Source organism: Bos indicus x Bos taurus, chromosome 25 (assembly GCF_003369695.1).
Source record: "Bos indicus x Bos taurus breed Angus x Brahman F1 hybrid chromosome 25, Bos_hybrid_MaternalHap_v2.0, whole genome shotgun sequence".
Lineage (NCBI taxonomy): Eukaryota > Metazoa > Chordata > Mammalia > Artiodactyla > Bovidae > Bos > Bos indicus x Bos taurus.
In genome coordinates, this window is record NC_040100.1 from 15682159 (window position 1) to 15706239 (window position 24081).

Consider the following 24081-nt stretch of genomic DNA (forward strand, 5'->3'; position numbering starts at 1 on the left):
AAGTACTAGGGTCTTAGCAAGAGGAGAAAAATGATACCCAAGTTCCCACCCAACCGTCCACCAGACCAGAAAATCAGAAGCCTCCTTACGCGGATGCTCATACAGAAACTAAGTTTATTATTTTTTTCTTCTTAAAAAAAAAAAAAAAAAGAAAAAACTCATTGTAGAGAAGCCCCTCCCCCTTCCCCTAAGGGTGGGGGGGGCCATGAAAGATAGCTGGGGACATCAAGTACAAAGGGGTGGGGACAGAGACTATCTTACCACCCTTAACACTGCCCAGCCATGTGGGGTGGAAGGGAAGGGGATGTGTGAAGAGCCCCGTTTCCATGACAACCAGATGCCTACTCCCTACTTTGGTGGAAAGAAGGGAGAAGGCCCCTATGTCTCCCTGGAGGATTTCCCCCTCAAAAGACTTCAAGTAGTGGTTAACAGAGTCAGGCCTGGTCATGGAGAGAGAGGGGCTATGGCAGAAAGCCTAGGTGAAGAGGGCAGCCCACTCACGTCTTGGCCTTGCGGCCTCTGTGACTAATGGTAGGGCCAGCCAAGTGGGGAGGGGCGCTGCTGCGCAAGATACGCTGGTCCCCTTGGGTGGTGGCCCCACCAAGCCGGCGGGGGCCAGGCCGGCGCCGTGGGGTCCCATCCCCTTCCTCCTCCTCACCTGAGGCTTCGGCCTCAGACTCCTCTACTGAGCCCTCAGGCCCCAGGGGACTTGGGGGCTGTAGGCGGGTCCGCTTTGCCAGCCCAGGACCACTGCCGACTGGGGCCCCTGCCCGTTTGCGAGGCACCTTCTCAGTCTCTAGAGGGGGAACTAGAGACCCTGGACGCAGCCGAGTCGAGCGCAGTTTTGGAGCCAATGAGACCACGGGAGATGTCAATTCTAAACCGCCTGGCCCACTATCCGCTAAATCCAGGTCATCCTGAATTACAGCCACCACCATGGACCCTTCACTCTTTCGTCCCCGCACTCCCTCTGCTTCGAGACGTAAGCGGGCCAGGCGGGTGAGGGGGCGGCTTCCATCCTCATCAGATGAACTACCCTCACTCTCCCCCTGGCCCTGGGGTTGCCGCTGCTTCCCCAATCCACAGCTCTCGAGGACAGAAGAGCTGTCACGGTCCAAGACAGGGAGCTGGCTGGGCCGAGGTGATGGTGGATTCTTGGGAGGTCGGCCCCGCTTCCGCTTGGGTGGGGACGTTGAAATGGTGAGAGTGGTGACAGTGCTGGCGGCAGCAGCGGTGGGACAGGACAGGAGGGACGGGAGTGGCGGCAGGGGTGGCGGCAGCGGGAGTGGCTGTGTCCGGCTCTCTAAGTTGCCATCCCCTGGAGAGGAAGTGGTCCCAGGAAGGGGCAGATCTCGGGCCTTAGGGGGCCGCCCACGCCTTCTTTTCTCCACAGGTGATAGGATGATGGGCTCGGGTCTGTGAACTGGCTGGGGTCCGAGAGGCTGGGGCCCAGGAATAAGCTGGGGTGCAAGGACAGGCTCCGAAACAATAAGGGTCTCAGCCCCAGGGACTGGATCAGCCCCATTGGTTTTTCCCTTAGAGGTGGATAAAGGTGCCTCATCAACCCCTCGCCCAGCATCCGCTGGAGACCTGTTCTTCTTGGGGGGCCTCCCCCTCCGACGTTTCACAGCAGGAGGGGTGATGGCAAGCAGTGCCCCTTCTCCATTTTCTGAGCTGCCCCCACCAGTTAACCCCAGCTCAATGCGACGGCGAGCTATGAAGGGCTGCTGGGTTGGAGTGGGCAGTGTGGATGGGGAAGCAACTTCACAGGGACCGCTGGTGGGAGGTGAGGATTCTGGCCCCGACATGCTGCGGGCTGATGGGCTTCCCGGGCTGGTACCAGTCTCAGAGACCCCAGGCACAAGGGTGCTGGCAGTACCCCGCTGCTGTCGCCGTCGCCTCACCAGTTCCTTTTCCTCTACCACAGTCACTAGCCGTCCTGGCAGCTTGCGAAGCACTTTGGGACCTGGAGGCTGCCCTGGCCGACCAGCCCCTTGACCCCTAATTTCTACATCTGCACTGGTACGACGCCGAGGGGGCCGGGCTGGCGAAGAACCCTCAGGTGTGGAGGTGGCCGAGGATGAAGTTGATGGGGCTGTGGCCTCAGCTGAAACAAGTTCCTGTGGTTTCTCTGGAGTAGAGGTTGGGGTCTGGGCCTCCACCAGCTCTTCCGAGTTCTTATCAGTCTCCAGTGGCTCTGGAAGTGGCTCATCAGATGCTGCTGAGGGTGGGAGCTCCAGCCTATTGCTCTCACTCAGACACGTGGGCATTTCCTCACCATCAGGCAGCACTGAGAGGATGGTCGCCTCGGCAGGCTCGGGTACCTCCTGCTCTTGACCGTTGGGGACGCTGCCAGCCGCCAGGGTTGGGCTAGGTGCAGAAGAGGTGAGAGAAAGGTTCTTCTCTGACACAGGCAGGATCTCAACAGCAACTGGCAACAGATCCTTAGGGGGCACAAGAGTAATTGGGGAAGTCTCGGAACTGGCCATATCAGCCAGCTCCAGGGACTCAGTAGATGCCATTGCTTGTGCACACAGCTCTGCCTCAGGCCCCAGGCCCAAGGGGAGGTTCGTGACTGGTGGCGACATGGGCACAGAAGGTAGGCCAAGCAGAAGAGGAGAGGAAGGAGTTAAGAGAGAAGTTTGGGCTGGAGGTGGGGTTTGAGCTGGTGGAGGAGTACAGGCAGGAGGAGGGGTACAGGCAGAAGAACAAGAGGGAGGAATCTGTGCAGAAGGGAGAGGGGGAGAAGGCAAGATATGGACAGGAAGCATGGTTACTGGGTTTGGGGCTGAAATGGGGATTGGGGCAGAGATTGGGACAGGAATTGGGGCAGGAATTGCAGCAGGAGCTGAAGCTGGAGGGGGTCGAGGCCTAGGTGCTGGCCGAGGAACTCGTTCCCTAGCAGGGCTGCAGCGAGGGGGTGTGGAAGTGCTGCGGGTATGATGGGTGGATGTGACAGGAGTGTGGTTTGCCCCTTGAGTTTCAGCCCGGGCTCCACGAAGACGCTCACTGACTCGAGTCCCTGGCCTTTCAGGGGCCTTGGCCTTCTTACTGCGCCGGTGGCTGCCTCCACCAGTCCCACAGGAAACCTCATCCCCAGCCCCTGGCCCCTCCTCCTCCTCTTGGGGTAGGCGGAACACCTCCTCCTTGGCTTGGTCCAGGTCCTTGCGGGCAGCTTCCACTTGCTCCTATCAAAAACAGAGCCCAAGGACTGGTCAGAGGGAGGCAAGCAGCACGTAGAGTACGTGGAAAGCAGTCACTTTCCACTTCTATCCCCACCCTGAAGAAATACTCACTTCTGCCTGCTTGAGCTCCTCTCGGCTCACCTCCTCCAGGGAGGCTTCCAGGAATTTCATGGCATAGCGCTCAATGGGGGTCAGCTGTGGGAAAGAGCAGTGGTGATGAAAATAGCAACCTGGTGCCCAGGGCCCATCACTCATGATTATTTTCACCAAAGACAGATAGTCATAGAGTCCACAGGAAGGGGCTATGGAGGGTAAGGCTGAGAACTAGTGGATCCAACACCAACCTGTTCTACAAGGGCAGCAATTTCCTGCTCAGCCCGTGACATTTCCTCATCTTCAGCCCCAGGCCGACCAGCCTCCTCTCCCTCACCAGCAGTAAACCCATCATTCTCATTGAATTCTGCAAGCTCAGCCACCTGCTCAGCCTTGGCCTGGGTGGCTGCACGAATATCCTCTTCATCCTCTGCTCGACACAATGCCTACAAGGGTGTGGGGAAGAAATACCATGAGAAGTTCTTTCTTTACATCCTGTGATTTGATTCTGGCAAATGAGGCCAGATTTACATCAAAGCAGATTTACACCATAACTCAACTCTCTTCTGGGCCACCCAAATTACCAAACAACACAGTGGTCCACATAGGATAGAACAGATTCAACCAGGAGTCCCACCAGGGACAAAATAACTGTTTTTGAGACCTCTAGTTCTACTTACTTTCAAATCAGCCTCATATCTTTTTAAAGCAGTAGTTTTTTGAATACAAAATAATCCACAATTCTTTTTTGCACTGAGATCCCTCAGGACAACAGACTAATATCTGATCATTCCCGAGATGAATATCCAGAGAGATCACACCAAAGTCACTGAGGGAAGTAGCCTAGAGCATGAGAGGAATGCACTTGGTAGGGAAAATTTTCTCCATGATAATCCACACCTGTAGTTTCAAAACATCTGTCTACTTCCAAAAAACTACAAATGCCCAAGACCTCACCCTTAAAAATCATGATTTAAGTAGCAAGACTGTGAAACAGGGCCCAGGAATCAATCTTTTTCAAAATCTTCCAAATGATTCTAGTATGCTTTAATGTTTGGAAAAAAGAGTTTTACACTATATACAAAGCACTTCTAAATCCACTATGCCATTTAACCCTCAGTTACTTCCTTCTAATTTAGCATTTCAGAGAAGTGGGAATTAAGGCTCAGAGGATTAAATGGATGTAGCTTAACAGACACTATCAAGACGCACTGCTGGAATTCAAACCTAGAACCGTGATTCTATCTATGAAATCAGGTGAACCAATAAGCAATCTACTCACAAGTATCAAAGGTGAACTGTAATCTGGGAAGCAGCAGAAATAGTTCTTTCCCCTTGGACAAACTCAAGAGACTGAAAGATGACACACACTATAACCGTTAGCTCTACTCTAGGGACTGTCAACTCTTTTTTTGCAGGGCAGGATCTCAGTTCCCTGACGAGGAATGGAACTTCTGCAGTGGAAGCACAGAGTCTTAATCACTGGACTGCCAGGGAAGTCCCTGCCCACTCTTTTTTTCACCTGCTCCAGGATATGGGTCTGCTTGCTGGCCACAGTCTCCTCCTCATCGTCAGGGGCAGAGGGTACAGATGAGCCAGATGGCTCCTCCAGAGGCATATCAAACAGCTCTCGGATGGTCTGCTTTGGAAAGAACATAAACAGAGTGTCAGAGCCAAAGGAATGTTGGTCTCAGGTCTACAGCTATGAAGCTGGTAGCTATGAGTGGTATCAGAAGCATCACTGGTTGAAAAGGCAGGTATGTGGGGGTCAAAGCATCCTTTCTAATAAGCAGCAGTAATTCCCATATGCATAGCAGTTCTCTCCTACACAGACTGGAAGATCTTAGTACCTGTTTAAAATAGGCTGTGGTGAAGTTGCCTCCCTCAATAGCCATATCTCCCAACATTCTCTTCTGATTTGCCTTTTTTAGGATGTTCTCTTCCACTGTCCGTTCACTGATAAGCCTAGGCGGGTGATGAAGGACATGTATAAACAGTCAAATACATCAATAAAACCCTATTAGCAAAGGAAAAGTAAGGTAAGGGGAGACAAGGCAACACCTATATATGTGGACATCTCGGGTCTGGCCAATTCGGTGACAGCGATCCTGGGCCTGAGCATCCATGGTAGGATTCCAGTCGCTGTCATAAAAAACAACAGTGTCTGCCCCCGTCAGGTTCACGCCCACACCCCCACTCCGAGTTGAAAGGATGAAGCAGAATATGCGTTTGTCTGCATTGAATCGTTCCATCAAAGCCTAGAGGAAAAAGGGAAAAAAAAAAAAAAAGAACAGTATTGGGAGACATATCTCCAAAAACAGACCAAGGCTTAGTGGGACCCCCTCATGAGACTCTTGAGCCCTAGAAAAGGAGACTGAGCTGAGGCGAGCCTCTAAGTGTTGCAGGTGCCTGGGTTACCTGTCTCTGTTCAACTCTAGTCGACCCATCCAGACGCAAGTAGAGGTGCCCATGGTAGGTGAGAAACTGCTCCAATACATCCAGCATTCGGGTCATCTGGGTGAAAATGAGCACCCGGTGGCCCTCTGCCTTGAGCTGTCGCAACAGCACTGCCAACGTTTGCAACTTTCCTGAAGAGATATGAAGGGGTATAGGGAACAAGCTATAAGCTGGAGTGAGGAGAACACTTAGCACTGGAAGCCTATGTACTTGAGAGATAAACGTTTTATGCCAGGTTTTGGTTAACCCAGAGGATCAAAAATATTTAACATATATTTTCTTCCCTTAAGGGTTCTTCCTCTTAAGTCAGCTCTTGTCTTGGACCTGACTTCTTTCAGTCTAGGAGAAGGGTAATACAGACCCTCAGGGGTAAAAAAAGAAATCCTTAGTGGTGTATGAGCAAGAGACCTTCCAGCACTACACTGAGTTATACCAGCTGAAACACAAAAAAAGCAATTCACAAGATAACAAATCCATTTATGTCATGAGCTTACAGGGATGGAAGGTCACTAAGATCAGACCACAGAGGCAGGATCTTATGAGGTTATCTAGTTCAACCTACCATCAAATACAAAATAATTTCTGTAACATTTCTGATTCAATCAGTTTAAACACTTTCAACAAAGACTTTCATTTTACCTATTCTGAATGGTTTCAAATGTTATAAAATAATTTTACTAAAATAGCTGTTGAATACATATTATTAAAAATTCTGCTGCCTTTCTTCTAAGACATTTATGAAATCTCCAAATTTTATGTTACTATAGAAGTATCTGTGCAGAGCTGTAGCAGAAACTAGTCACTATTATCATTCATGATTAACAGAACCCAACTAATCCTGTGAACACCTGGCAGGGTGATTCCCAGGGAAGGCATGCTTCAAACCAACCCCAAAAGATGAATCATTATAAATAAGCCACAGTTCCTCTTTGACTTTCCTGTGTCAGTGATTACTCTAGGGATCGGCATATGGTTCTATCTGAGTCAATGAATTCTGAATCAGAGTCAACTGGGTGGGCTTTTTTCCCAGAAGAAAAAAAAATCAAAGTCTTGCTAGGAATATTTTGTCTCAACCCCTTGCTCTCTGCTTGGAGTACTGGTATACTCCCTGGAACATCATCTTAATACCACGAGGAAATAACCATGAGAATAAAAAGATACAAGCTAAGGATGGTAGGCAAAGTCTTGGGTCCATAAAGCCACCAGTAAACTGCTAAACCAGTTACATACCCTTTCTCAGCATTTCTGACTTGGTAAACAGTAAATGATTTTGAAGCCACCTTTGGTTGGTTTTATTACCTGCAGCCAAATTCCTTCTAAACAATAAAATTCTAACCAAAAGAAAAGGATCCTCATCCAAATAGTTTCCCAAAATAAAATCTACTATTTACATTTTTTTTTGGCCTGTGGCTTACAAAATCTTAGTTGCCTGACCAATTGAACATGCCCTTGGCAGTAAAAGGCAAAAAAAGAAGTAAAAAGAGTCCTAATCACTGGACCATCAGGGAATTCCCCCAAATCTACTATTTACTGTGCAGTCCTGTACTAGCACACACCTTTCCCCATAAATCTAAAAACTCCATGCTGTACTATTTCATTTGCCATTGTATCCTAAATGATACACAATATAACAGAAGGTCACAAAATAATCACTGAATAAATGAGTTAGCAAACACTTTCAACTTTCATCAAAGTCAAATTTACAAATGCCAAGAATCCATCATAAGGCCTACGTTTCATCTCACCCATAAGCATAACCTAAAAGACCATCTAATGTTTAATGAAACCCACAGAAACCTTATGTAGAGCATCCCTCTGATATAACCATCTTGAGACTAAGACAAGAAAAGAGATCAAGGGACCCTCACTGGCCAGTGAACTCACCACAATCATACTGGATGAGCCTCAAGTCAGGAAACTGGGTACGCATGTTACACACAATACGGTGCAAAGGACGAGCCCGAGGCCAGAGCTCACGAGCCAATTGCTCCTGGAAGGCTGCCTGACGTGGGGCCAGCCAAGGAGGTGGGTGGCAGGCGTGCAAGGAAGGGGGAGGTGCCTCCACAGGAGGCATGACAAAGATGAACCTGTAAAAAGAAGCCAAGCTGTAGAAATATGGAACTCTGAATGGCCCCAGAAGTCAGCACCTTTAACAGCCCTAACCACTATATCCACTCAGAGGCCCCAAGACCCACTTCCCATTAGCACTTAGCCCTGCCAACCTCTCAATGATTTCTGACAGCTGGTCTAGTCGTTGCTGGGGAAACAGTACAGCCTGGCGGGCAGCCTCGGTATAAGTCCAAAAGGTGGGGTGGCTGGGGCCAGGAGAACGAGGGCCGATGGGGCTGGCAACAGGTTGGGGCAGGGTACAGAAATCCAAGACTTCAGTCCCATACACAGGTGCCAGGGCCCCATGAGCCTCACTAAGTTGGAAAATCCGTTCCAGGCGTTCAGACCGCTGCCGCTTCCTCTTTTCCTCCAGAGAGTCCTAAAAACATAGAAAAAGTCATCAGCATCCTTACAGAAGACCTGGCAGTAACTCCCAGAATTAAACATAATTTATGGAAACCCAAAGATTCAAGAACACACTATTTTAACTTTCCCAAGTTGTCAATATGGGAATTACTCTTTTCACCACATTGAATGAAATGACTTCTCTGAAAGAGAAAACTGATCTTCCCTGTATGCTACCAAAGCAGATGTCTGAATACTCAAAATTAAGATCCATTTATTCGATCAACTTATAGAATGGATGATATGTGTGGATTTTCCCATAAAACACTTAACTCCAGGATACCCTAATTTATCTTCTTGTGGTAGATCCAAAACAATGACTAAAATCCCTCCTCAAAGCACTGAGCAGGATGCAGGCATGCTAACCAAATCCATGCCAGGTCTCTGTCAAAGGTTAGACTGGAACGCGGTGGGATGGGAACAGCTACCCAGACATCTAGGTACCATCACCCTGAGAGAGAAAAGGGGAGGGGAGATTTTTCCCGGTGGCAGAAAATCTGTATGATTCTGACCCAATCCTTTCCCATCTTTTGTGCTTCCAGTTTCACAGGCTATCAAGTCACCTAACTCTTGTAGCACTTTTCACTCTTGGAGTTTTACATGGCTATAATTCTTTAACATCTTCTATCCACTAAACTGTAAGCCCTATATAACATGAAAAATATCTGATCTTGCTCATCGTATTCATCTAATATTCAGCTTGTTATCTGGCACAAAGTAGGCTCTCAATAAATATCTGTTACTGGAATGCACAAATAATGAAGACTAGAATCTACATGATGGTCCTGAAAAAAAGCAGTGTCCCAAATTTCCCTTCCTGACTGCTATCTTAAGCTTGACCTCTTGGCTTTTGGTGGTCTAAGTGAGGAAGGAAAGCATCTTAGAGGGAAAAATCATTAAGGCCAGCTCTCAACAGTAGTAGCAAAGGAAACAATATTTGCAAATCATCTATCTGAAAAAGGATTTGTATCCAGAATACATAAAGAAATCTTACATATCAGTAATAGAAAGAAACAAAATAACCCCATTAAAAAAGGGAAAAGATCTGAATAGACATTTCTTCAAAGAAGAATATACAAATGGCTAACAACCTCTGAAAAGATGCTCAACATCATTAATGATCAGGGAAATGAAAATCAAAACCACAAGGCACCACTTCAAACCCACTAGGATGGATATAATCAAAAAGACAGACAACAAGTTTTTGGCAAAGATGTAGAGAATCTCAAACCCCCATAAGCGCTAGGGAATTTAAAATGGTACAGCCACTTCGGAAAACAAATTTGTCAATTCTTCAGTCAAACACAGTTACCATACCCCAGCAATTCCACTTCTAAAGTTACATCCAATATAAATGAAAACACATGAAAAGATACAAAATCTTATACATGAATGTTCATAGCAGCATTATTCATAACAGCCAAAAAGAAGAAACAAACCAAATGTCCCCCAATCAACTGATCAACAGATATATAAAATATGGTATACCCATACAATGGAATATTATTCAACAATTATTTTTAAAATGAAGTACTGTTGTATACACACATATAACTCAGTTATAGCATAACATGGATGAACCTCAAAAACATTAAAATAAGTGAAAGAAGCCAGTCACAAAAGACTATATATGACTCAATAAGTAGGACATTAAGTAGACTAGTGGTTATTTAGAGTTAGGAGAAAAGGAAAGTATTAAGGACGATGGCTAAGTGTGGGGTTTTCTTTACAGAACATGCAAATGGTTCTTAAGTTGGCCATGGTCACAGTTGCATAACTCTGTGAATATACTAGAAGTCAATAAATTGTATGGTTTAAATAGGAGAACTGTATGGTATGTGATTTATATCTCAAACTTCTTTAAAAAAGTGTCAAGAAGCTGCTACCTATTAATACTTGCAGAGCAATGAAAGTAAAACACAGATTATGGGGTTGTACCCTTGGGCTAAGATCTAGGCTTTCCTCTCTGATTCCAAAAAGCCAGACCAACCTGGCAGCATTAGAGGAAGACCAAAGGTGGAGTCAGTGGCACTGATGGAGGGTGGGGGACTGGGGCTGAGGCAAAGAATAATAGATAATAGAGCATAATAATAGAGAAGCAGCTCTATTATCAGCGGGAGAAAAATACAAGAGGACCTGGAAAGACTCCCTAGATCTTTCTCCTTATTAGGTCATGGGTTACTTACTCTGTGTTGCAACTCGAACTCAACCAAACATACATAGAACTATATACGTGACAGAAAAAAAATGGCTACCAGAAAGCTCATAAAGGGACAGAAAAAAGTTATTTTTATTGCCCACTTAATCACCATGAAGGTAAAACACTACAGCAAGGCTCATGATCTTTAGGGAACTGTATTCCATGGTGTCCTTTATCCCTTATAAGTTCAAATATCGATGGTGATCAACTGAGAAAAATCTTCCTGTCTCTGAGACTGCCTCTTGTGTAGAAGAGAAAGCAGTAGAGTCAGCACATTTGTATTCTCACAAGTTGTGTAAATTTTAAAACATCATTTAATGAGCTAGTTTCATCTGTAAAATGGGGCAATTATATGTCAACACTAACTCAAGAGTAAACAAGAACCAGAGACCAAATGTAACAAAAAAGCCTTGAACACATCAGTGATTAATAGTTTTAAAAGCACATTATGTCCTCAACTATTCCTCTGTGAAAAGTAGGACCTGAATTATTATTCCCATTTTACAGATAAGAGTAAAGGCCCAGGGGAGGGCTCTGTCCAGTGGCATTCAAGTATTAGGTCCAAAAAAAACAGGCTTTGTAATTTACCAAGATAAAAGTGACATTATTTTGTTCCATCCACTCTATAGCAATACTCCAAAAGAATTCAGTTTCCTGTCCCCTCTCCTTTGAGACAGTAAAACTTACCAGATAGAAAGGGGAACGAGGTGGTGGTGGGGGCTGGCGTCGAGGTCGGGGACCACTGAACGAGGTAGCAGTGGAGGGAGGGCTGGGGGGACCAGAGCGTAATGTCAGTGTTTCGGGCTCATCCTTGGAAACAGGTAGCCGGGATACCATGGTGACAGGCAAGGGAGCGGCGCCAGATGACGAAACCACAAGGGAAGATGCCTGGGAAGCTGGGCTCTGTGTTGAGGCTGGGGCCAATGCCAGAGTCTGAGCTGCTGCTGGGCCCAAGGTGGGCACCGGAACTTGGGCAGGGCTCAAAGTCAGTGTCTGCACTGAAGCTGGGGCCAGGAGCGAAGCAGATGATGATACTGGAGCCAAAGTCAGCGTGTGAGCTGGGGCTGGGCCCATCGGAGAAACTGGAGCCAGAGTGGGTGCTGGAGCCAAAGACAGCGTCTGAGATGGACCCAATGGTGGTCCTGGTGCCAAAGACAGTGTTTGGGCTGGAGCTGGTACTAGGGATGATGCTGGAGTCAATGACAACGTCTGAGCTGAAAAGGGACTTTGAGGGTTCCCAGTTCCCAAAGAGAGTGTCTGAGATGGAGACGAGCCGCCAAGAGTGGATGCTAAAGCGGGGGGTAAAGCCAGTGTCTGCGTAGAAGCTGGACTCGGAAGAGGTGATGGAACTGGGGCTGGTACCATAGTTTGAGCTGATGATGGAGCCAACGCAGCAGCTGGGGCTGGCCCCAATGAGGAGGCTGAGGCTAAAGGCGTTCCTGGAGTAGACGATGAAGCCAGAACTGGAACCGAAGTCTGCGATGAAGCCAGGACAGAAGTAGGACCTGGTGATGGAGCCAGGACTGGAAGAGGAGCCAGAGGAGGAGCTGGAGAAGGAGCCAGGATTGCTGTCTGTGGAGCCACCATGGGAGCCAGAGAGGTGGCCAGAGCCTGAGATGCAGTAGGTGCTGGAGCCAAAAGGGAAGCCTGAGCTGGAGCTGGATTTGGTGTTGCCGGAAAAGGATTGGCCAGAGCAGAAGCCGGCACCAGGACGGGTGAACATGCTGGGGCCACAGCTGAGTTCAACCCTGGAACATGCGAAGAGGCCGGAGCCAACAATAGAGGGTGACCAGGTGCCTGAGATGGGGACAGGGATGGAGTTGAGGCCAAACCTAGAGTCAAGGCTGACGCTGATGGAGAAGCCCCAACTGGTGCCAAAGAAGGAGGTCCAGGGGCTGCTGAGACAACCGGTGCCAGTGTTGGAGTCACATTAGTCAAAAGAGTTGGGCCCGAAGCCGAAACAGGCAAGGGGGCTGAGATGGGAATGGTGAGTGGAGCTGAGGCTGGGGAAGGAAGAGTTGTGGAGACAGAGATGGGAAGTGAAGACGACACCGGAACCGAGACTGTAGAAGACACAGGACTAGCAAGGGGAGAGGAGTTGGGAACTGGCACTGGAGAAGAGGCTGGTCCAGGGAGTGAGGATGGCACAGGGAGAGGAGAAGAGATGGTCAAGGGAGCAGCTCCGGGTGCTGAAGCTGTGGAGACAGAGGATAAGTTAGCCCCCCCATTCTTTTCTTGGTCCTTCTGTTACCCTGTCCCACCCATTCCCCTACCCTCAAGGTTCACCTTTTCCCAGAAGACCTTCACTCCCACACCATGATCTCAAAGATTCAAGGAATCGAACAATTTAACATTTCTTTTCCTTCCAGATTCTAACCAATGTATCTTAGAATCAGACAAGGGCTCAGCGGGGGCCACTGCAAACCAGTATACTGATAATGAAAGCATCTACTGTGACTTGGATACCCTCTGGGCCACCCTATCTCCATTCCCAGCAAAAATTTCTGGCATCAGCCACCTTGACTCACCACTGACTTCAGGCGAAGGACTGTGGACCAGCTTGAGAAGTGGCCTCACGAGAGTGGATGTGGGTATGGGAGCCCGGGCAGTACCCAGACTAGGTGTGGGTAGACGGCCAGGGGGCAATGTGGGGCGTGGAGTCAACACAGCTGGAAGCCCAGAGCTTGGAGGTCGGGGTGCTGGGGCCAACGGAGGAACAGGAGTCAGTCCATCCCGAGGGGCCTGTCTCACTACAATCTTCACCACGCCTGTATTATTCACCATGGTTGGTGGCACTGCAAGAGGAAGCTACATTGAGGGGAAGGTAGAAAAGAAACAAGAAACCCAAAGGATGGAAGAAGTCCAAGGGCAGGAGAGGGTAGCAGACAGATATCAGTTACTGGCAAGGGACAACAACACTGGGGAAGGCTAGACAGACAGTAGCCCAGGGCATGCCTGGAAGGACCAAGGCCAGCAAGGGCTAAGTAAGTAGGAAGGCCAGAAGCCTCACCCTGGTTAGCAGCAAGCGGAAGGCTGAGGCCAGTGGGGGCAGGGGTGGTGCTGGGGGTCGAAGAAGGCAGCACAGAGACAGGGGTGGGGCCAGGGGTCGGGGCCACGGCCTGGATGAGGGCCACATGGGCAGGCTGGCTGATGAGGTGGTGCTGCCCCCCTGCTGACACCAGGTGCACCACATTCCCTGGGTTAAGGGAAGAGAGAGAGAGAGAAAGAAGCAGCTATCAGCCGGAGGAGGGCAGAGGCAGGGGCAAGAGAAGAGAGAAAGAACAGAAAGGGAGTAACTTCTCCAGAATAACCTCATACCTATCTTGATCTAAAGAACCCTTCAACCATTCCCCTTGGCCACACCCACCAAAAGCTAGGGGGAAAAAACATAAAGGCTGACATCTGGAAAGAGCCACAAAAACAAAGGGACAAAGAAGAGGAAGAAAAAGGCAGGACAGGGGGTGGGTTTTACCTACTTTGCAGCGGGCGGGGCTGCCCCACAGCAAGCTGGCGCACCTGGGCACCAGTCAAAGTCAGCTTGTTGCCCTGGATTTGGAAGGTGAGAGGTTTGCTTCCCCCTGTACTAGCCACTGGACGTTGTGTTAGTGAGGCCAACTGCCCGATGCTGACCACTTCACCTGCTACAAATAAAGAAGAGGCTTAATGTACGTGGGGCTCACCCTGCTCAATGTCATTTCACACACCTCCATGAGGTGCAAGTCTCCAGTTTCTCCAACCCATCCCCCACTCAATATACCATGTTCTAAGAACCTCAGCCTCCACCTACAGCCCTGAGCTTTTGACATGCTACTCCTTCCAATCCTGCTTGTTTAATCTGAAATCTCCTTTACATCCTCTAACAGCCTTCCACCATCCTGAGCTCATCACTCACACACACACACCTGCCCACTGTGCTGCCCTTTTACCCCAAATAATTATCTACTATTAGACTGATCACTATTTACTCATCTTTGGGTCACCTCCCCAACTAGAGACTGTGAACTACTTCAGGGCTCTTACTTGATTATGAATTATCAGTGCCTGGCAAGATACCTAATATATGTTAGCTACCTAGAATCTGACACACGCCTGGCCCCCAGCTTTTCTTCTCTTGCTCCATGGCACACAGACAGGCCTTCCTGCCAGCTCAAGTCCTTTACCCTCACAGAGCCCTGGGGACTTACAGGGCAGGCGAGCTTGCATGTCGGGAGACAGGATGAGGCGCTGTGGCGCAGAAGCAGGAGCTGGCACTGCCGTAGTGGGAGCAGTGACCGTGCTGGTGGAGGTGGTGGTGGCAGCAGCATTCGGGAAGGCATAGCCTGGGGGCACTGTAAGCGGCTTCAACAGGTTGGAGGAGCCTGGTGGTGGGGCAGGGCTCAGGCGAACAGGGGCAGGTGGGGCTGGCTTCAAGGACAGGGTTGGTGTGGGAGGCCGTGAGGTCCCACTTAAGACCCCCAGAGGGGATGGTAACACTGTAAACACAAAGCAAATGCCTGTCAGATATAACTTGACCAATTAAGCTTTAGCCTGCTCCTAGAAGCCTCCATACATAATCCTTCGTAGCCCATCAAACACCACACCCCTCTCTCCAACCCAGCTCCTCAAACACTAAATTTCATTACTTCTCCCCCAATCCAAACAATCTGCCTGAAGTACCCCCAGCATCCTGGCTCCCTTGCAACTCACCCTGGGGGAGAGGCCCACTGTTTGGCTGCAGTGGGGGCAAAAGAACAGGGCCAGGAGGCCGGGATGCTGGAATAAGTGGGGGCCCGGAAGGCGAGGCTGACACCATCAGTGGTGCTGGCAGCACTGGGGGCGTTGGGCCAGGGGTGGGCTGGGCTGAGAGTTCAGGGCCTGGAGGGGGTCGGACTGGGACAGGGCCCAGCGGGGTCCGTGGACTGTTCACAACCACCACTGTCCGGCCTTCTTGCTTGGGCACTGGCTGCAGCATCCTATGAGGAAAAAACAAGGGGATGGGTAGGGGAGGAGGGAGAGTAAGGAATAGGAAAAAAAATAAATAAGGAAGATGAGGCAGAGAAATCGGCAGATTATAAAAGCAAAAAAGGGAAAGGTAAGACCCAAAGGAGAAAAAGAGAAAGAAATCCGATAAACAAAAGGCACCAAGCAGAGGGAGGGGGGGGAAACGATCAGTGACAAACACAAGGGCCTCTCCCAGGACCATCTTCTAGTTATTCTCTCCCCCATTTTTCATCCACCCATATAAACAGTCGAGCCTAGCCTCCAACTTTCCACCCCAACCCACCCAGCCAGCTGTAGCTACTTTTTTTTAGGAACCCATCCCTTATTCCTCAGCCTTAGTACCTGTTGACTTTCATCTTGACTGGCTTGGGCCGGGGTGGGGGGTCAGGAGCAGTAGCCACTTCTAGAAGAACCCGACGGGAAAGGCGGTATTGGGGTAGAAATGTGTCAGCCTCATATCTAGAGACACGACCCTCCAGGCCAATGAGGTCAAACCGACCCATGTCTATCCGCTGACATAAGAAGGAATACAAAAACACAGTGTCAAAGGATCAAAGATTTGGAAACTTGGCAACTACTTCTTGGATAACATACCAGACAGCAAAAGCAAAGACCTGATAAACTGGACTGCACCAAAGGACACTATTAACAGAGTGAAATGGCAAGCTATAGAATGGGACCAAAATTACAGTATTTGCAAATCATGTGTCTGATAAGAGCCTAACATCCAGAACACACAAAGTCCTACAACACAACAAAATAACAACATGCATAAATGTGAACATACACATATACACAAAAACATGTACAAAAGAATATTAGCCAACTTTAAAAAGGAAGGAAATTCTAACACATGCTTGAAAACATTCTACTAAGTGAAATATGCCAGCAACAAAAAGACAAATACTTTATGATTCCACGAAACATGAAATACTAGAATAGTAAATTTATAGAGACAGAAAGTAGAATGGTGACTGCCAGGTGCTGGGACTAGAGGAAGAATGAGGAGTTATAATTTAATGAATATGGAGTTTCAGTTTAGGAAGATGAAGACAGTTCTGAAGATGGATGATAGCGATGGCTATATAACTATATGAATGTATTAATGAAATTGTACCATATGCTTAGAAAAGGTTAAAATGGCAAAACTTTTTATGTGTGTTCTACTGTAATGAAAACAAAATTTTTGGGGGGAAGTGGCCAAAAAGAGGGAAGGAGCAGGAAAACAAAGTAATATTTAAGTATTAATTATTATGCAAAGTACTTCTAAAAAATACTAACACAATTCTCTCACACATACTGCAGAATAGGCCTTACAACCCCTATTTTGAAGGGCAAGCAAACTCAGGGTTACAAGTTAATAGTTACCTTGCCCAAAGTGACACCGTTATTAGAAAACAATTAAGCTGGAACAGTGCTGAGGTGACAGGGGAAGTAAGGATGCTAAAGGTCAGACTCCAGCCTAAAGAAAAGAGGTGCAGGGTTGGGTTAGGGCGATAATCTTGGGGACAACTGCTCACCTGGAGAGGGTGCACATCAGTGGCCCTTAGCACCAGAGAGGCGGTGCTGAAACAGATGCCTGGAGTGATGAAGGGGGAGGTAACAGGTCGAGGATCAAATAGGTTTGGATGATTGCAGACTTTTCGCAGCTGCATCAGAATGTTGATGACGCTCATGAAGTGGCCTGTGGCTAGCGTCTCCTTAGTTCTGAGAGAAAGGAGAAATAAACAGGGCACCTTAGCAGTCACTCCTGCTCCAGTCTGGGGTCCCAGGCCCACCCTCAGTCCTGCCTTACGTGGTCTGGGCCATGAAGTCATCATAAAGACAGCGCTGGCGCTTGGAGAGCCGGCAGCGGATAACATGCTCATACTTTTTAGGCATCTGCTTCTCAACATCTACCTTAACTCGGCGCAGCAAAAAAGGCCGCAAAACCTAAAAGTAAATAAGCAGGAGGCTGACAGGAGAAGAGCGGGCACTGTGTCCCAGCTGAACCCTCTCCCTGGGTCTTGGCCTGATGACCAGCAAGAGCCCTGGCTTAGCCCGTTAGTAAACACCCATGCAGCCATGCAGCAAGCAGGAACCAACCACACAAAGATGAGTCAGATGTAAGCCCTCCTCTCAAGGAATTTACTATAATGAAAGAAACAAACATAAAGATGATAATCACAACACACGTGACAAACGAAGCACCAAGGACAGAGCAACTAACTACACAGAAGGGATGAGTCAAACTACGTTCCTAAAGGAGTAACTGTAAATTCATAAGATTATGAAAGTAAATTCAGCCGAGAAGCTGAGAATAAATGTGACACTGACAGAAGCACAGAAAACAAAAGGCAAATCTGAGATCTCAGGAGGTAAAATCTGACTAGGATTTAGTCATCAAGTTGACATGGAAGAAGTTCAGAGAGAGATGAAAAGAAGTGAAGAGTGATAGTGTCACTAAACCTAGTGTGGTAACCATTTCATGATGTATATATGTCAAATCATTACGTTGTACAGCTTAAGCTTATACAGTGCTGTATATCAATTATAATTCAAAACAGGAATAATTTTTGAAATATTGCAAGATTTTAAAAAGGAGGAGGTATAGTTTAGGAAAAACTTAATGGTTTTTTGTTTGATTTACCAAAATAATGACATGACTGACCAAAATGGAATAGAAATAACAGGCTATAAAGCTTAAGATATTTGGCTTATAACAGAGTGAGTTCAAGAGGAACTTTCAGGCAGGGTGGCAAGAGCTACCCAGGCGAGGGGCAGGGTGGTGAGCCCTGGGGGCCAAAGAGAAAGGGAAATCCCTCTTGCACTCCAAAAATATCAGACTAATGGCACCAAGCTGAGATGGAAACATTTATTGTTTTCTGTACAAAAATGTCCATGAGACGGGGATCATCAAAGGGGTTGGGGGCAGATAACAAAAATACAAATTTTAAAAAAGAGGAACTCTCAATTAAAAATGTCATTAGAAATTTAAATATAGGTTGAGTGGTCTAGACAGTCAAGGAATTATGAGTATGCAAAGGAGATAGGTAAATTGAGAGACAAAAAAAAAGTATGAAGATCAGAATGCTGAGAAATGTTATTTAAAAGCTGGACATTGGACAAAGGGAGAAGAGCCAGAAAAGACCAAAAAGGAAAAAGGGAACACAACAAAAATATGAAGTTGTGGTAAGTCATGTAAAGAGAAATCCAAGCCAGAAACTGTTCAGCATTACTCTACTCAAGGAATAAAAAGAGAAATGCTACCATTAAAAAAAAAAAAAAGCAGAATGATGGCTAAGATGAAGTCACTCAATCTGGCCATGGGTTAGACACTGGAACACTGCAGCCTGACAACTGAGTATATTCAGCCCAGTACTGCCTTCCCTCTCCCTAAGGGTTTTCTGGCTGTGAACTTTAGTTCGTTATTCCCCATGCCCTCAACAAACTGGTATAGACCCTACCTTGTGAAGACGCTTGACTAGACCTTCATTGTATTCTTGGCTGCCCTCAATCATGCCAGTTAGGGGGTTAGAGAACCATTCTTTGAACTCGCGATGAGACTGGAAGACATGGGGCATCAAAAAGTGCATCAAGGACCACAGTTCCATGAGGCTGTTTTGCAAGGGTGTTCCTGTCAGGAGCAGGCGTCTCTGGCTGCAAAGAGGAAAATGGAATGAGAAGGAGGGTGGTCAGCAAAACATCCTCCAAGTGTCTACCTTCCAAGCATCCCACCCTTCAGGACTGCTGCTGAAGTCTGCTGCTGCTGCTAAGTCGCTTCAGTCACGTCTGACTCTGTGCGACCCCATAAATGGCAGCCCACCAGGCTCCCCCGTCCCTGGGATTCTCTAGGCAAGAACACTGGAGTGGGTTCAGGACAAGTTTACTCTCCCACAAATCCTGGACATCTCCATCTTCACCTGTTGAAGTTGAGCAGTGACTGCCAGCGCTGTGACTTGAAGTTCTTGATGTTCTGAGCCTCATCCAATATAAGATAGCGCCAGTTCTTGCGGCGGAAGGCCTGGTGGTCCTGCAGCACCAGCTTGTAGGATGTGATACACACATGGAAGGCATTGGGCTTGGTCCAGCCCTGCAGTACCAAGAGAAAGTAGCAGAAAGTAGGGTGAAAAGAACGAACTAAAAGAAGACATCCTAAGGTCTTCAAGGGACAGCAATCAGGTTAGGAGAAAAGTCCCAGGAGCAGAATAGGGCAACAGAAAAGGAAGGAAAAGAAATTCATTGGAGGAAAGGACCTAAAAGTATAGGAGGCATCAACAGTGGATGGGAGTGATCACATGGGGGAGCAAACCTGCCGCTTGAGCTTCCTCTCTTTCTGGGCTCCATAGTAAGTAAGGATTTTAAAGCTGGGGCACCAACGTTTCAGCTCCATCTCCCAGTTCAACATCACGCTGGTGGGGACAATGATCAAATGGGGACCCCAGTTACCTGTTTAGCAAAAGAATTAAAAGATGTACAGCACAGTGACTGCAGTTAATAATACTGTACTGCCAAGAGACTAGATCTTAAAAGTGCTCATCACAAGAAAAACCAAAATGTTTTATAACTATGTATGATGATGGGTGTTAACTAGTCTTACTATAATTGTCATTTTACACTGTATACACATATTGAATCATTATGTTGCACACCTGAAACTAATATAATGTTATGTTAATTACACCTCATTAAAAAATAAAGATGTGAAGAAATTCGGGGCAAAGGAATTTTTTAAATGATGAAAGATGGTTAAGAAATACAAACTTTGGAGCTCTGGTTCTCACATATAAACTGTGAACATTCTGTCCCAGTGTCCCTTCCTAAGAATCACAGCACCATAATATAAATAAACCCAACTCACAAAACAGAAACAGACTCAGACACAAAAAACAAAATTATGGTTACCAAAAGGGAAAGAGGAGGAGGGATAAATTAAGAATATGGGATTAACAGATATGCACTACTACAAGTAAAACATATTAAAAGGATTTACTATATAGCATAGGGAATTACATTCAATGTCTTACAATAACCCAAAAGGAAAAGCATCTGAAAAACAATTATGTATATATGTATAACCAAATCACTGTGCTATACATCTGAAACTAATGCAAAATTGTAAATCAACTAAATCAAAATTGAAGGAGAAAATAAAAAAGAATCCCAGTGCCCACACTGACCTCTCTATACAATTACTGATTAGATTCAATAAAGCTACTTAGCAGCAAGAGGGTTTCATGGTGCTGCAGCTGAAGTCATTAAACAAGCTTCTCAGGAAATTGGCCAGGAAGACCCAAGGAGAAGGGCCCTGCCTAATTACCTTTCTCACAGGCCAAGTGGGCAAGCAGGGAAATGGTCTGGATGGTCTTGCCTAACCCCATCTCATCAGCAAGAATGCCATTAAGCTTCTTCTCATACATAGTAACCAGCCAGTCCAGCCCAATGTGTTGGTACTCTCGGAGCTGGCCCCGCAGGAGCAAGGGGATGGGTGTCTTCACCTGGTAGGGAGGAAGAGAGGTATCTCAACGGAACTGAAGCATCTGTCACTGAGAAACAAGAAAGTGAAGATTTGAGAAAGCAGAAGCTTGGGCCTGGATATACCTGGGTAGTGGCCAAGGTATAACCCTTGGGCTGGAGACTTTCAGCTGCTGCGGCGATGTCAGTAATTTCTTTCTTAGGGCCTAGAGTGGTGGTGGGCCCTGGGGTGGGAGGTCCACTGCCCCCATCTGCCTCACTCTGCTCTTCATCCCGGGCAAGCAAGTACTCCACCCCAAAGTCATCATCTTCCTCCTCTTCCTCATCTGCTTGGCTCTGTGATTGGGACTCAGATTCCTCAGACTCGGATTCCTCTGATTCCGAGCTCTCACTTGTTTCTTCCTCTTCCGAATGTTCCTCATCCTCATCCTCACTCTGTTCCTCAGCAGAGTCTAAAGCACAAGACCAAGGCTTAGTGTTCATCATAGCTGCTCCTCCAGTACCTGCCCTTCCCAGCTCGTCCCTCATGACCACACATTCACCTGATTGACTGCTACTATCCTCCTGAGGAGCCTCTTCAGCTTCTGTGGCCCCCTCTGGTTCACAGTCAGAGCTGTTAGCCTCAACTTCATCCTCATCTTCCTCTTCACTACTCCCAGAACCTGGGGCAGAGGCATCAGACGCATAGGCTCCTGCATACCGCTGCAGTAACTCCTCCATAGACAGCTCACCTGAAAGAGAAGTGAATGGTAAGCCTTTAGGTGCTTCATGGGGAAAAACAGGAGGTCTGAGTGGCTCTAGTTCATTTTACCTAAGGCTCTGCAGACACTGCTAGGCCCAGGTCAGAGGGGAGGCAAAGAGTTTACTTTCAGCACCAGCTACTTTCAGCTAAGCCCCTTAACACGGGCCAGAACCATGGATGGCACTGCCTTCATTGGCAAGGATGGTATCAATCTAATGAATCTCCCCTTTAAGGTTCAGGTTAAACAAGGCCACTATCATATTCCCACAGTTCTTCCCTTCACTTGCTCTCACATCACTATGTTCAAATTTCCACCATAACCAGTCATAATTTTCTATTTATAGCTATTCACTTATAAATCTGTCATTAGATCTGGAGTTCCTCCAGGAGGGATAAAGTGTCTTATTCATCTCTTTATCTCTGGCATTCTGCACAGAAAGACCAAGTGGATACTCAGTAAAACATCTGGTGTCACCTTCTCGAGCCAACTCGCTCAGCTCCATGGCATGATCCACCTCCCCTTCCAACTGCTCTTCAGCTGCTATGGTATCCTCTTCATCCTCCGCTAGGCAAGAGAATGAAACAAGACCAAGTGGGACAGAAGTTCAGGTCATACAGTCCAAGTAGAAGAGGTGAAAAAGCCTGAAACGTCAGGTTCAGATGATTCAAGGGGTAAGAAGCAACAGGACTGAGAACAGGTCTGACCTTCATCCTCATTGGCAGTAAACTCTTCATCATCCTCATCTGGATGCCAAGGCTGTTTGTTGCGCTGTGTGACTGAGGGTGGGGGTTTTACCTGAATGGCAGAGGATAAGAAAGGAGAAAGCCTATGGTTAGAGCAGCAAGGGAAAGACCCAACACTGAGTAAGATGTCAGAATACTCTCTGTCCCATCGATTGACAGTTGCCACTGACACAGTCCCAGGGCAAAGATATCAGCAAGGGTTTTCAATTTTAGCACCAGCTACCAAATCCTGGCCCCACGATCTGGGGGAGGACCTGTGAAAGTGCTAGAAAAGAAATACAGCCCCCAACAACAACCCCGTGCACTCAGACACATGGAAAAACAGAGCTTAGGTCCAGAAGAGACTTCAAGGTTACCATCCCAGGTCCAAACCAGCAAATGAGTATTAGCGACATTTCATAGAAGTGACAAGGGCCAAGGTATGTTATTTTTTCAAGGTCACACAGCAATCCAAAGAGTGCAGTATATTCTTCCACACATCAGAAATATGCCCATCTCAGGCTGTAACTTCCCCAAACCCAGATTCTTTCCCATCCATCCTCAAATGAGAGCGCAATTGCTCAGACCAGGGAGAACTCCTGAAAACCACAATGAACCTTACAGACCAGAAGAACTCAGTCCTTTTGAGGCTCTCCCTCTGCGCCTACTCTGAATCCACCTTCTATCCCCTTCTGCCATACCTTCAACACCTGAGAGGGTTCTTCTTCACCCCCTTCTTCAGGACCATCTCGGGTGTCACTCTCATGAGATGAGGGAGTTCCTGAGGGGCTGGAAGGCCCTCCTAGCAGCTGAGGGGGGAGGGAACGGAGCAGCTCTTCCAGTGGCAGTTCACCCTCACGACGAAGTAGCTCAATCTCACGCCTCTGGGTCTCTGCATCATTGCCTTCCTGCTGTTCCTCAACCTCAATCGTCTCCTCATCATCCTCTTCCTCCTCCTCTTGGGGTTGGAAGTCCCCATCTATAGCAGGAGAACAAGGTCACAAAGTCCACGGGGCCCTGCAAGCCACAGGGTGGGTTTTCAGCTCTGGAAAGGGTACATGAGGAAGAGTAACAGAGCTAAAGAGGACACACACCTTCATCATCCATCCGGGAACCTGGGGGTGGAGGACTAGAGGCAGCTGAGGAAGAGCCAAGGCAAGGGGAAGAACCAGCCTTGCTGGAGGCTAGCGGCTGGTTGAGGCTCTGCGACAGAAGGTCTGAGTACTTCTCAGTTTGCCCCACGATGAAGTCCAGGTGCAGGTCCAGGGCTTTTTTCCTCTTTTCCTCAAGCCGGGACTGTTGCTTGAATTGTACCACCTGCCACAAACAGGAAATGGAGGGATCACCAAAATAACCTTTTACTCTGTACTATTACTCAACATTTAGAGAAGCCTCCTGTATGCTAGGCCCGGGCTTTTCAGGAGGGAAGAGCTAAACGACCTTAAGGATGCTTCCAAGGAAAGCAGAAAGGAAGTACAGGAGAGAGAAGAGCTACTTTACTCTCAGGCAATGGGGAAAGATTTACAAATGTATCCGGAGCTGAATCATAAACATTAAGTAGGTGTTCCCTGAGTGAAAATGAGGAGAAAGGCATTCCTAGCAGCAGAAAAAGCATGTGTAAATGGCCATAGATATACAAAACAATGTTTGAAGTGGAAAGGAAAGGAACTGGAAAGATACAAAAATGAAACTATAGACAGAAGCCAGATAATACTTAAGAAACAATTACAACT

General features: G+C 47.5%; 1 protein-coding gene and 1 non-coding gene across 4 annotated transcripts in view; both read right to left on the bottom strand.

Annotated features, from left to right (window-relative positions):
• Positions 1–97: 97 nt before the first annotated feature.
• Positions 98–24081, bottom strand: part of SRCAP (Snf2 related CREBBP activator protein) — a 30636-nt gene continuing 6652 nt past the window's right edge. Inside the window, exons 7-34 of one of the 3 annotated variants that reach the window (XM_027527553.1) lie at positions 23443–23665; positions 23050–23327; positions 22331–22421; positions 22101–22190; positions 21426–21614; positions 21010–21335; positions 20729–20906; positions 19721–19857; positions 19332–19501; positions 18876–19068; positions 17225–17361; positions 16950–17136; positions 15772–15941; positions 15136–15401; positions 14634–14921; positions 13926–14090; positions 13460–13645; positions 12978–13244; positions 11137–12644; positions 7958–8223; positions 7620–7822; positions 5697–5866; positions 5340–5536; positions 5129–5243; positions 4801–4920; positions 3530–3724; positions 3297–3380; positions 98–3188 (exon numbers count right to left, since the gene is read on the bottom strand). In XM_027527553.1, coding sequence (XP_027383354.1) covers positions 498–3188; positions 3297–3380; positions 3530–3724; positions 4801–4920; positions 5129–5243; positions 5340–5536; positions 5697–5866; positions 7620–7822; positions 7958–8223; positions 11137–12644; positions 12978–13244; positions 13460–13645; positions 13926–14090; positions 14634–14921; positions 15136–15401; positions 15772–15941; positions 16950–17136; positions 17225–17361; positions 18876–19068; positions 19332–19501; positions 19721–19857; positions 20729–20906; positions 21010–21335; positions 21426–21614; positions 22101–22190; positions 22331–22421; positions 23050–23327; positions 23443–23665 — 9090 coding nt within the window. In that variant the 3' untranslated portion in view covers positions 98–497. The remainder of the gene's footprint in view (positions 3189–3296; positions 3381–3529; positions 3725–4800; positions 4921–5128; positions 5244–5339; positions 5537–5696; positions 5867–7619; positions 7823–7957; positions 8224–11136; positions 12645–12977; positions 13245–13459; positions 13646–13925; positions 14091–14633; positions 14922–15135; positions 15402–15771; positions 15942–16949; positions 17137–17224; positions 17362–18875; positions 19069–19331; positions 19502–19720; positions 19858–20728; positions 20907–21009; positions 21336–21425; positions 21615–22100; positions 22191–22330; positions 22422–23049; positions 23328–23442; positions 23666–24081) is intronic. The other 2 variants (XM_027527552.1, XM_027527554.1) reach the window with 2 other exon arrangements.
• On the bottom strand, positions 22508–22638 carry LOC113884056. Its single transcript, XR_003508805.1, has one exon. It is a non-coding gene; the product is annotated as a small nucleolar RNA SNORA30/SNORA37 family (small nucleolar RNA).